We start from the raw sequence: 11898 nt of genomic DNA on the forward strand, positions 1-11898 counted from the left end.
AGATTGAAGGCATAAGAAGAGGGGGTCGACAGAGGATGAGATGGTTGGATGGCATCACCAACTCAATGGACATGAGTTTGGGTAAACTCTGGGAGTTGGTGATGGACAGGGAAGCCTGGCGTGCTGCAGTCCATGGGGTTACAAAGAGTTGGAGCGACTGGACTGAACTGAAGTTCCTTAACACTGTAAAATCTATAGAAGATTTTATCTATTAAATAAAGAAATAAAAAAATAAAATTTATCTATAAAATAAACTAAAATTTTATTTACTTATTAAATAAATTTATTAAAGATTTTATCTATAAAAACTTCAGAGTGTATTTAATCTGTTCTCTAACATATGAAGTCCCTAAGATATGATCTACCTCTTTTGGTGTTTTTTTTCCTCTTGCAATTTATTGATAGAAGAAAAGGACTCACTCATTCTGTAGTCTCTAGACTTTGCTGAGTGCATCCATATGGTCTTGTTTATCAAGTTTAACATAGTCCTTTGTTCCCTGCATTTTTGCAAACTGGGAGTGCCATATCTAGGTGTTTTCAGATTCAGGTTCGGTGTTTGGACACACGTACATCATAGGTTGTGGTGTATATATCCTTCCACATCATGTCAGGAGGTACGTGGTAAGACTTGGAATCCACTGATCTTTGTTTATACAGATAAGATTGAGGCAAAAGAAGAAATGGAATAGCTGGAGAAAAGGCCCTGGAAGTGTTTGTGCCTTACCCCTTATGAGTGAAATGTAGGTGGTTTTTTTTTTTCTTTTTTCCCAAAGCTACTCAGTTGCCTATCATATTTGTTATGGTGGGATTTATAACTCATTCCTGAGAAGCTTATGTGTTTGTTGGTGTTTATATAGCTTCGGTGATTGCTGCTCACAGCTGGCTTGCATGAGGGAGAAAGTTCAGAGGCATTTGCCACTAGATCTGATTCCATGATCCTGAGGTTGGGTGGTAATAGTCACTGACTTTCAAACCACTGGAGACACTAATTTTCTTTTGTCGAAGCACATGCCTCTACTTCTTTGTGGACTCTAATCTTTTTTCCTTGGTGACTTTTGGTGGATTATATTTTAGAATTTGGGGGTGACTTATTATTTGAAAGTCAAATTAATGATTTTGGGTAGGTTGTAAATTCACGCGGTTCAATATTTAGAAGGTACAAAAGAGCACAGTGAAAAGTTATGTTTTGACTCAGGGAAAATCGATTATATTAATTTTGAAATAACAGTTTTATTATTATTAAAATTAGTTTAAGATGTAGTGTATATCAGGGGTCCCCAACCTCCAGGATCTGATGCCTGATAATCTGAGGTAGAGCTGATGTAATAATAGAAATTAAATGCACAATAAATGTAATATGCTTGAATCATCCAGAAGCTATCTCCCCCCGACCTTGGTCCGTGGCAAAATTGTCTTCCACGAAACTGGTCTCTGGTGCCAAAAATGTTGGGGACCATTGGTATATGTTATAATGCTGTGTAGAGACCAGAAGCTTCACAGTAAGTGTTGTGAAGCAGTAATGAAACAGTTGTAAAACACTGACTTCCATGACAACAGACTTTAAATACTAGCACATCTGGGCACAGCTGTAAACTAAAGCCACTTTAACAAGCAAACAGTGGTTGTTGAACACAGAAGCTCAGGGGCTTCCCTGGTGGCTCAGACGGTAAAGCGTCTGCCTGTAATGCGGGAGACCCGGGTTCGATTCCTGGGTCAGGAAGATCCCCTGGAGAAGGAAATGGCAATCTACTCCAGCACTCTTGCCCGGAAAATTCCATGGATGGAGGAGCCTGATAGGCTACAGTCCATGGGGTCGCAAAGAGTCGGACACGACTGAGCGACTCTGTCCTGTCCTGTCCTGAACACAGAAGCTGAGGATTCTTTCAAAGAATGGTAGGTGGTGAGAAACTGATTTAGACCTGTGTGCTGTGTATAAAGGAAGGGGGAAACCTGTGTCTGAACTCTTTGTGCATGAAAATTGTATTTACTGTGTTTGGTCATGTGCAAATTGCTACTGTGCTTGGCTACATTCAACCCTTGCCAGACAGAAATTCACAGCCAGGCCTCACAAGTTGGAGTGTTAGGTAGTAAATGTGTGACATTCAAAGGCTATCAGGTTTGTTCTTCCCCCTCCAAGGGACAGCCCACTCTGCAAGGCAGAAACCAGAAGAAATAAATACAATAGTTGGCACCAAGTTTGCACTACCCAGTATATGAAGTTCAAACCCTTTGCCTGCCCACTGTACTCTGACTGTATCCTGCCTAGATTCTAATCTTGCCTCCAGCTGTTCCTCCAAATGGTTACTCAATAAATTTGCTTGTGAAATAGAAACAAAAACAAAAGGCCTTAAGACCAGGAGAGCATCAAAGGTCGTTATCTAACCAGGTCAGAGGACCCAGCAAAACACTAACTTGAAGTGTGCCAGCCCAGCCCTGGGTGGGAATTGGTGTGTGGGTCAAGCTGCCGTGCAGGGGGAGCGCCACTCTTGCTGCGCTTTTGCTTAACTCACTTTAGCCAGTGTTGAGCTGCGTGTACTTCCCTAGCCATTCCACCTTGTTTAGCGTCTCAATTCCTCTTGCTTAGGCTCCTCTGTCTGTCTAGAATGTTCTTTTCTTCCTTTACTAGCTGGTGCTTATCCATTCTGTTAGATTAAACCTAGGCCTCACGTTTCCCAAGGAAGTGCCCCCATTAACCGCTGATAGGCAAGGTGAATTAGTTGTCCTTTCCTCAGATGTTATTGCTGAAAAGCACTCCACCGTATAGGTGTGTACATGTGTCCTCGTGAGGACTGTTCCATTGTGCCTTGGCCCAGGGCCTGGTACATAGCAGATGCTCAAATTCATGTTAGGCTAAATTAAAAGCAAGGGGACAGGAGAGGCTGTCTGGTTTGTGGCAGTGTTAAGAGGAAAGATTTAGAATGTGGGGTGTGTGTTTTGTAAGAAATACTCATTTTCTAACAACAAAATACACTTTGCATATGTCAGTTCTGCTTTTCCTTTTCCTGTCTTATTTCTGATCTTTGATTAGGATGTATAATTGAAGTTTGAGATCTCCACACAAAGAAATACTGCCACCCAGCATGACTGACCAAGCCCCAGAGCTCTGTGTGCTCCCAGACTGTTGATGTAGTTGTGGGAGTATGGAGTTCCATGGAGTTCAGCAGACTAATGAATAATATTTTCTACGAGAGAACTATTTACATCCTCATTTTACAGATGAGAACTATGACTCAGAGAAGTTGACCTCATGAACATAGACCTAATAAGTGACGGAGCCAGGATTTACCACCAGGGTTGCCTGACTACAAAGTTCATCCTCTTAACTGTCGGCTCCTGTTTTTCTGCTTATTTCCTGTATACCCATAGGCAAATCTTTTTAACTTTTTAGTGCTTCAGTGTATCATATTTAGAATGGGGGGGGACTAGAATGAGGGGAGCAAAATTCACCTTGTAGAATTATTGTAGGAAACGGAGAAGAGAAGAAACCAAACCCATTCTTTGTACCTGGACTAATGGTAGTCATAGTAAAAGCAGCCGTGGTTTTATATGGTGTTTACGGTGTGGCAGGTATTGTCTTAGCGCTTTATTTAGGCCACCTGACATAATCATCGCCACAATCCTCTGAGGTTGAGGAATGACACTACAGTTACTATTCCCTTCTTATAACTGAGGAACAGAAAGGTTGTAATAAGGCACAGAGCTGGTGTTTACAGCCCAGCAGTCTGGCTTCAGTGTCCATACTGAGCCCATTTGCTCTGTTATCTCTTAGGAAACGTTAGTTCCCAACTCCATGCTGTTCTGGAATCTGGCATCAACATGAAAGAGACCGTAAGGAACCCAGAATGGTATCAGGGTGGCGAGGGGCTACATCACGCTGGGTATGGTGAGCAGTAGCAGTATCTGGGACACTCATGATTCTCTTACTCAGTCACTGACTGGTGAGATGGCCCTTTGGTATTTCTTGGTGGTTAAGTTCATAGGATGATGACCCATCTTGGTATGTCTTTTTTCAGCTTGAGGGCCTCCACTTACTGGTTCACTTAATGAGATGTATGAAATCCCTGACCTCTCTTTACTGAAGTCTACAGAGTTAAATGTTTCTTCTTGAGTCTGTACTGATATATATATTTTTAATGTTGAATATATAAATGAGGGAGAAGGGACAAATCTCCCTTACAGAAAAATTCCAGATAATAAGTGTGTAAGGAAAGACGGAAATAGAAAACCACTGTTAGAACACCACCGTAATAATTGCTCTAGGTAGAATCCACTGATGAATGTTAAAATTAGTGGATGAAACCTTTGAGGATATTTGTGTTCTCAAAGCCTCAAAGTATCCCCCCCAAAAAAACATTTGTCTGTGTGTGTTTATGGTTTTTGTTTTAACTCTGTTCTTTTTTTTTTTTTTTTTTTTTGTATGTGGTTTTAACATATGTCCAGAAATTCTTTGATGCCCTTCCGTCCAGGAAATGGAGTGTAATTCTCTTCCCCCTGAATGTAGGCTGGGCTTAGTGATTGGCCTCTTATGAATAAAGTATGGGAGGGGAAAAATAATAATTTTACAGTGGAGAAGTCCAGTAAATACCACTTCAAGGTTAATGTCACCAGGAATAACTCATGTTGATATCATTACCCTGATCAGACATGATGAGAAGAACACTTCACCTGTGTGATATTCTTTCCTAAAAGTCATAACCTCCAAACTAATCATCAGAAAAACTGAAATTTGGGGACAGTCTACAAAGCCACCTGACCAGTATTCGTCAAAAATGTATCAAGGTCAGGAGCTCCCTGGTAGTCCAGTTGTTAGGACTCAGCGCTCTCATTGCTGGGGCCTGGGTTTGATCCCTGGTTGGGGAACTAAGATCCCACAAGCCATATGGTGTGGGCAAAAAACGAAAATCAAGTTCTTGAAAGACCAGAATAGGCTGCCACAGTTAGGGAAGACTGAAAAGACATTGAAAGCTCAATGCAATGTGATATCTATCCTAGATAGCATCCTGTTGTAACAGAAAAAGGATATTAGTAGAAAACTGGTAAATCCAAAATAACGCAATCCCACCAAAAGGCAGACTTCCTGAGCCCTTGCTGCCTGGGAGCCAAGTGGCATGGAAGTGGCATGGACTAGATCACCCAGGTTTCAGCACTTCTGCTCTTGTTTTGAACCTCTCTTACCTTTGGGAGAGACCTTTTGGTTGTGTAGAGCTTGTATCTGAGAGGCTCTGGCAGATGTGGGAACAGGTTTGAGTGACTGCAGGACTTGCCCATCCCGCGAACAGAATGCAGCTCAGCTGATGAGGAGAGGGGTGTGCACAGGGACCCTCCCACACCAACCCCAGTTCTTGCTGGTGGTTGATACCACAAATGACATTGCCTCTGCCAGGAATTTCTTCCCACTTGGCCCCCATCCTGAAGGCAGGAATATACCATTAGTCATTCTGTTCATCTTTTAAGTTCTCACTTACATTTTACCTTCCATGTAATTCCTTGTGTGATTATCCTATGAAACAGTACCTTTCATGTTCCTATGACCCTAACACAGTTATCCTTGGCTTAGTTAATTCCTTCTGGCTCAAATATGGTGCCTTCAGCTTTGAGTTGCCCTGCTCCTCCTGTGGTGATGGTATTTAGCACACCTTGCCTTATTATGTCTAGAAGACAAACTCCTGGGAGGGAAAGAATCTTACAAATATTCCTGAAGCATCTAGGACAGTACCTGCCGTGTTGTGAGCTCTCATTAATTGGGTGGCAAATTGAATGAACACTTTAAGGCACTGATGGGAGGAATGGTCTCCCTGTTGGCCGGATGAGACTTGCTTAGAGTCGTACAAGTGAGTGTGAGCTGTATTTGAAACTCGATGTCCCTTTCTGAGTGGTCTGAGGCCCTGACACTTCCTCACTGTGAACATAGTGCTAAATTACACCAAGAGTGATGGCTCACATTTGTTGTGAGCCTACTCTGGGCCATGCTTGGTTTTAAGCATGCCCTCTATTTAGCCCTCACAACAGCTCTGAAGTGTGGAAATTACTATCCTCGTTTTATAGACAAGTCCATTGAGGTTCAGAGAGATGTAACTTTCCTTCTTAGCTCACCCGCTGATAAGTTGCTGAGTTGAGATCTGACCCTGGCGTGTCTGGCATCAGAACCTACTTTTCCTCCAGTAAACTTGATCCCTGGCACCTCTCTCCATTTGTCTCCTCAGACCCATCCCTGGAAGACATGTGTGGTACTGAGTGTGCCCAGCTGGGAGAAGATGGGCAGCAGCCACCACGGTGCACTTCAACTACCTCATCTCAGTCTGAGCCTTCAGAGCAGCTTAGGCGCCACCAAGGCAAGAGCCTTGCCTCCGAGGACCCCAAAAAGAAGAGAGCTCAGAAACCCTCCCACATGAGAAGAAACATACGGTGAGCTATGCTCTGGGGGAGAGGAGAAGGGAGGGAGTTGAAATACTGGTTTGATCAGGAGAGTTCTGTTTCCCAAGGAGAAAAATGTAGGCTATGTGCCCCAATTAATAGTGAAGCTGCAACTCAGGACCACTGGGTCTGGACTATCTGAGGATGCAGAGCGGATGCGATTGGCACTCAAGCACCTCTGGGGATGTCCCACCGTCTGGAGGCCCGGGAAGCATCCATAGGATGCTCTGGTTGGAGTCTGTTATTTCCTTTATTTTTGTCTTATGTTTCCAAATACGAGGAGATGAAAGAGTTTGAGTTCTCATCTTCTCAGAACTCAACATCAGTTGGACAAGCACTGTCTAGTCCAAACCAAGGCTTCTTTAACCTAAGAAATCAGCAGATGTGAACTTCCTTACCTGTTCAAATCTCCAGCACGCCTTTCTTCTGCCCGTGAGTTTTCCTCTTGAAAGGAGACAAAGGATATTTTTCTCCTCCTGCTACTGCTGCTGCTAAGTTGCTTCAGTCGTGTCCGACTCTGTGCTCCCGCCAGGCTCCCCCATCCCTGGGATTCTCCAGGCAAGAACACTGGAGTGGATCGCCATTTCCTTCTCCTCCTACCCTCATTTTTTTCTAAACAGAATGATGACTTGAAAATGTACTCTTAAGTTTGGGAAATAAAGATGCAAAATCATCCACAGTCTTATTTTCCCATATAGCAACTCTGTCTTCTGTACTGCTTTCCAGCTTTGTGGATCACATATTACTCTATTTCACTCTTGATCTGTGAGGTACCGAGATGAGTCAGCAGGGTGATCTGTCAGAAAGTTAAATAGTATGAAAAACATATTAGCCCAAAGCTCCTGAGCCTTGAAGTCCTATTTATGTGTGTTTTGTTTGTTTTCTCTTTCACCTTACTCGCTGCATGGGTGTAATGGCACTGACGTGGCTTCTTCTCCCAGCAGTGACAATTTCCCTCTTTATCTTGACATTGCCTTACCCAACCACAAGTGAACTGAAGTGCTCGCTCTTGTTTTAATGTTTAGAAAGCTTCTCCGGGAGGATCAGTTGGAGCCAGTTACCAAAGCAGCACAACAGGAAGAATTGGAAAGAAGGAAGCGCCTGGAGCAGCAGAGAAAGGATTACGCAGCCCCCATTCCCACAGTCCCCCTCGAGTTATTTCCCGGTAAGCTGTGGAGGGGGCAGGAGGGGCCCTGCACCCAGGTGAGGAGAGACCCTCGGTGCCCACAGTGCCAAGGACAGATCTGGAATCAGATGGTGGCCTCTCAGGAATCCTCTCAGTCCATTCATTGTCCAAGAAGCACACAAGCAGAAGGCTCTCGTTTGAAAAGTTAAGATGGATACTTAACTTGGTACTTCCTCAAATTGGTCTTATTTAGATTTTCCCCCAGAACTCTGGATCTTAATGTACCAAAGGATTAGGACATTTTCTAGTGGTCAGGTGAGTGCTAGAAGTAAAAGCTGGTAGAGAAAAGGGAATTTGGGAAGAGGGTTGAGGTTTTTAAGATGTCCTCTACTTGTCTCCTCGGGGGATAGTCCCCCCAAGAACAACACAGGAGGAGGAGGGCAAATCATTTTGGAAAATAGGTTTCAGCTAAATGTGGTTCTTGACATTCTCTCCCATCTCCACCTCCCCCCACCCAGAGGAAATTGTCTTAAGAGCAGGCGATGGTCCCCAACTGCCTCCTCGCGTCTTGACCCAGGAAGTCATTTGTTTGGACAGTAGCAGTGGCAGCGAGGATGAAGAAAGCAGTCGAGATGGTAAGGTGGAGCCAGAGGCGCCCCTCCTTCCTCTCGACCCAGTATTCACCCCGAGAGAGTGGCTTTCCCCCCGATTAGAAAAGAGTTCCGTCCTTCCTCATTCCGCCTAGGGTCTGACTGTGACAAATTTCCCTCAGTCTCCTTGGTAAATATGTTTTTCCCTTGTCTTAACTTGAAGCTGGAAGAGAGAACAATTAAAAATCAAAATTTTTATGAATGGTAACAAGTTCTAACATTGTTTCCATGCTCCCTTACCTTAAGTTGCAGCGAGTTATACCTGCTCGCTGAGTCCTTGTTTTCATTTTACTTTGTTGGCTGTCTCAGAGGTGATTGAACTGAGCTCTGGAGAGGAGGATACTCTGCACATTGTGGACAGCAGTGAGTCTGTCAGTGAGGAAGATGAGGAAGAGGAGAAGGGTGGCACCCATGTGAATGACGTCTTAAATCAGCGCGATGCTCTGGGGCGGGTCCTTGTCAACCTGAACCACCCTCCGGAGGAGGAGAATGTCTTCCTGGCCCCTCAGTTGGCACGGGCGGTGAAACCTCATCAGGTGCAGTAGATCTGCGTTCTCCTCCCTGTCTCCTCTCAGCTTCCGTGCTGTGGGCATCACCTGCTGGCGGTCCTTAGCATCGCAGCCTGTGGAGTACTTTTGGTACTATGGGCAGCTACTGATCGATTCTTCCTCCTAGCAGTTGATGCTTCAGGGTTTCTGGTGGGTGGGAAGGGACAAGCCTGAGACATGCCTTGTCATGTAACAGGTGCTGATCTCTTGGGTTAATAATCTTGAGCCACCTCCTATGAGATGACTGATCAAGATACTCTCTGAAGAGCAGTGCCTTGGTGGGAACTTGTGGCTCCAGGAGAGGCGTGAGACTCAGAAGTCTGAGAGACTTTCTGATAGGAAGGCTCAGAGCACTTTGTGTTGACCCAGGACCAGAAGTAGCTCCAGGAAGGCAGAGGTTGACTCAACAGAAGAACTCTTAACAGTAAGAACTGCTCCTCATGGAATGGGCTGCCTTGAAGTAAGCAACCAGGGGCAGCCAGACCAAGAGTGAGTGAAAGCCCAAGCAGGGATCTGGTGGCCAGGATCCTTGCCTCAGACGGGCTTCTGTCCTAGGTCAGTGCTTTTCTCTGTTTTCTCCAAGAAGAATGTCACCGGCCAATAAACTAGCCAGGGTTCTGGGAAACTTCTGTAGCCACTCACACCAGCTGTCTGGTCTAACGTCTGCTCATTTACTTAATTTTGACTAGTTCCAAAGTAAACTAGACCCTTGGTCTTTGCCAGCCAAAGATATTTGTGTTTGTTCCCTGTCAGATTGGTGGGATCCGATTCCTCTACGATAACCTGGTTGAGTCCCTGGAGAGATTTAAGACCAGTAGTGGCTTTGGCTGTATCCTGGCCCACAGCATGGGTTTGGGGAAAACTTTGCAAGTGATCTCCTTCATCGACGTTCTCTTCCGCCACACGCCAGCCAAAACTGTCCTTGCCATTGTGCCGGTAAGTGTTGGGGCGGGCACCACTTGCTCACCCTTCTGCAGAGCTCTGGGGTAGTACCTTATGGGCACTAAAAAGCCTGGTAGGCTCAGCTCTGAGCTTCTTCCCTAAAACACCCTTTTTGGACTTAACTTTCTGACAGGTTAATACTCTTCAGAACTGGCTGGCAGAGTTCAACATGTGGCTCCCAGCTCCTGAAGCCCTTCCAGCTGACAATAAGCCTGAAGAAGTCCAGCCTCGGTTCTTTAAAGTTCACATCTTGAATGATGAGCACAAGTAGGTGGCCTGCCCTCCGTTCGCCCTTTTCCTTTTAGAGTTCTTCCCAGGGTCTGGAGTCAAGGCCGTCAGTCTCTCTGGGTATGTGCCTTGTCCTCCCAGATTCCTTTTGGTTTCTTGATGTATCCCCCTCTCTCTTCTTCTTGCTACTCATTTTTTCTCTCCCTGGTTTTTCAATAGTCAGAGTTACTATGTAGCACAGAAATTGTTGTATTCTGCTCAAAGATGTTTTTATATCCTGGAAAATCTGTGTGCGTGGTCACATTTTCCCATGTAGTTCAACATGTAGTATGAAACTTCCTGTCTTCTATCTTTTCACTTTTTACATTCATCTTTGATTAGAAACCTAACCATCAGTCTCCTCTTACAAGCACTAATCTATATTTGACCCTTAACGGTACAACTTCCAAGCTTTAAAAGATGCAAACCATTTTTTTGGTTTGTTTTGGATCTAAATATAATGATTTATATTTCCATTCTATAAATTCAACCTGCTTTCCAGAAATTTAAACCTATATCCTGATGCTGATCCAAGCCAGCTATGCATGCCACGCTTTCCCCTTGTTGATACGGATAACTGAGAAAGTAGACTTTCTTCTCTGCGGAGGTCACCTTTTGGGATGTTTGGTCACACACATGATAATGAAGAGCCTGTGGGTGGCTCCATAGGTCGCCGATCACCTGCTCCTTTCTAGATTTCAGGACTGTTAGTCCACTTGCGGTTAATGAAATAGAGCCAGAGTGCAGTTGTTCAGGAGGAGAGGGATGTGCTGAGTGGCATCCGGTCTCAGCTATTCTTTTTCCTTTACTGTGTGTCCTTGGCTCTTCATTCACCAGGGCCTGGGCAGGTGAAATGCAGAATGTTGCCCTTGCTTTTACTACTTTGTATATAATGATAATAACTTGCAGCTCTCCCTCAAATGTAGTGTTATAGTCATGCATGTACACTTTGGCCACCTGATGCGAAGAACCGACTCCCTGGAAGAGACCCTGATGCTGGGAAGAATGGAAGACAAAAGGAGAAGTGGGTGGCAGAGGATGAGATGATTGGATGGCACCACTGACTCAGTGGGCATGACTTTGAACAAACTTTGGGAGAAAGTGGAGGACAGAGAAGCGTGGTGTGCTGCAGTTGATGGAGTCTCAGCGTCAGGCACGATTTAGTGTCTGAACAACAATGTGTACATCTAAGGGGATTGTCACTTTTATTTGTAACATTGAATTTCTGGTTTTTGCTATTTAACCATCACCAGAGACCTCGTCTGTCCTCAGTGCAGTTAGTATGTCTATAGTGGGAAAGTCCTTGGGCAGCTGGCCAGCCCTGTGATGCTGCCACATGAAGTCTGTGGCAAGGACTTCTGACTGTGCATCAGCACAGCTTTGACTGCGAGGAGTTCTTCCTGCAGAGCCGACGAAGCAATAATGTGTTCTTTCTGTTCACTCTTGCAGGACAATGGCAGCTCGTGCTAAAGTGATGGCTGATTGGGTGTCAGAGGGAGGGGTGCTGCTGATGGGGTACGAAATGTACAGGCTCCTCACCCTGAAGAAATCCTTTGCCACAGGTAGACCGAAGAAAGCCAAGAAACGTTCTCACCCGGTCATCATTGATCTGGATGAGGAAGACCGACAGCAGGAGTTTCGAAGAGGTGGGTGGCCTCTCTGGGGATATCTAGGGGATTACTTGGGGGAAAGAAGTCGTGTCTGCTCTAGTACCTAATCACATGGGGAACATTAATGAACCAGAAATCCTGGACCCTGAGGTAAGACTGGCTCTGGCCAGCGGCTCTTGGAAGGTCCTGCTTTCTCTGCAGACAGTAAAATTCTGGGTCGGCCAGGCCACAGACTGGCTTGGGCAAGACTCCCCTATGTCTTCACAGAGCAATTAGAAGGGCAGCTGCTCCCTTTACTGCTTCCCAGAATGTTCTGAGACAGCATTAAGACAATATAAAGG

The 11898-nt window shown here is 45.0% G+C and overlaps 1 protein-coding gene across 1 annotated transcript in view; it reads left to right on the top strand.

Moving 5' to 3' along the window:
- Positions 1–11898, top strand: part of RAD54L2 (RAD54 like 2) — an 86672-nt gene that overhangs the window by 56461 nt on the left and 18313 nt on the right. The window contains exons 3-9 of the mRNA XM_052635531.1: positions 6204–6405; positions 7440–7579; positions 8059–8175; positions 8500–8726; positions 9492–9674; positions 9814–9947; positions 11397–11593. Of these exons, the coding sequence (XP_052491491.1) occupies positions 6204–6405; positions 7440–7579; positions 8059–8175; positions 8500–8726; positions 9492–9674; positions 9814–9947; positions 11397–11593 (1200 nt within the window). The remainder of the gene's footprint in view (positions 1–6203; positions 6406–7439; positions 7580–8058; positions 8176–8499; positions 8727–9491; positions 9675–9813; positions 9948–11396; positions 11594–11898) is intronic.

Source organism: Budorcas taxicolor, chromosome 1, assembly GCF_023091745.1.
Source record: "Budorcas taxicolor isolate Tak-1 chromosome 1, Takin1.1, whole genome shotgun sequence".
Lineage (NCBI taxonomy): Eukaryota > Metazoa > Chordata > Mammalia > Artiodactyla > Bovidae > Budorcas > Budorcas taxicolor.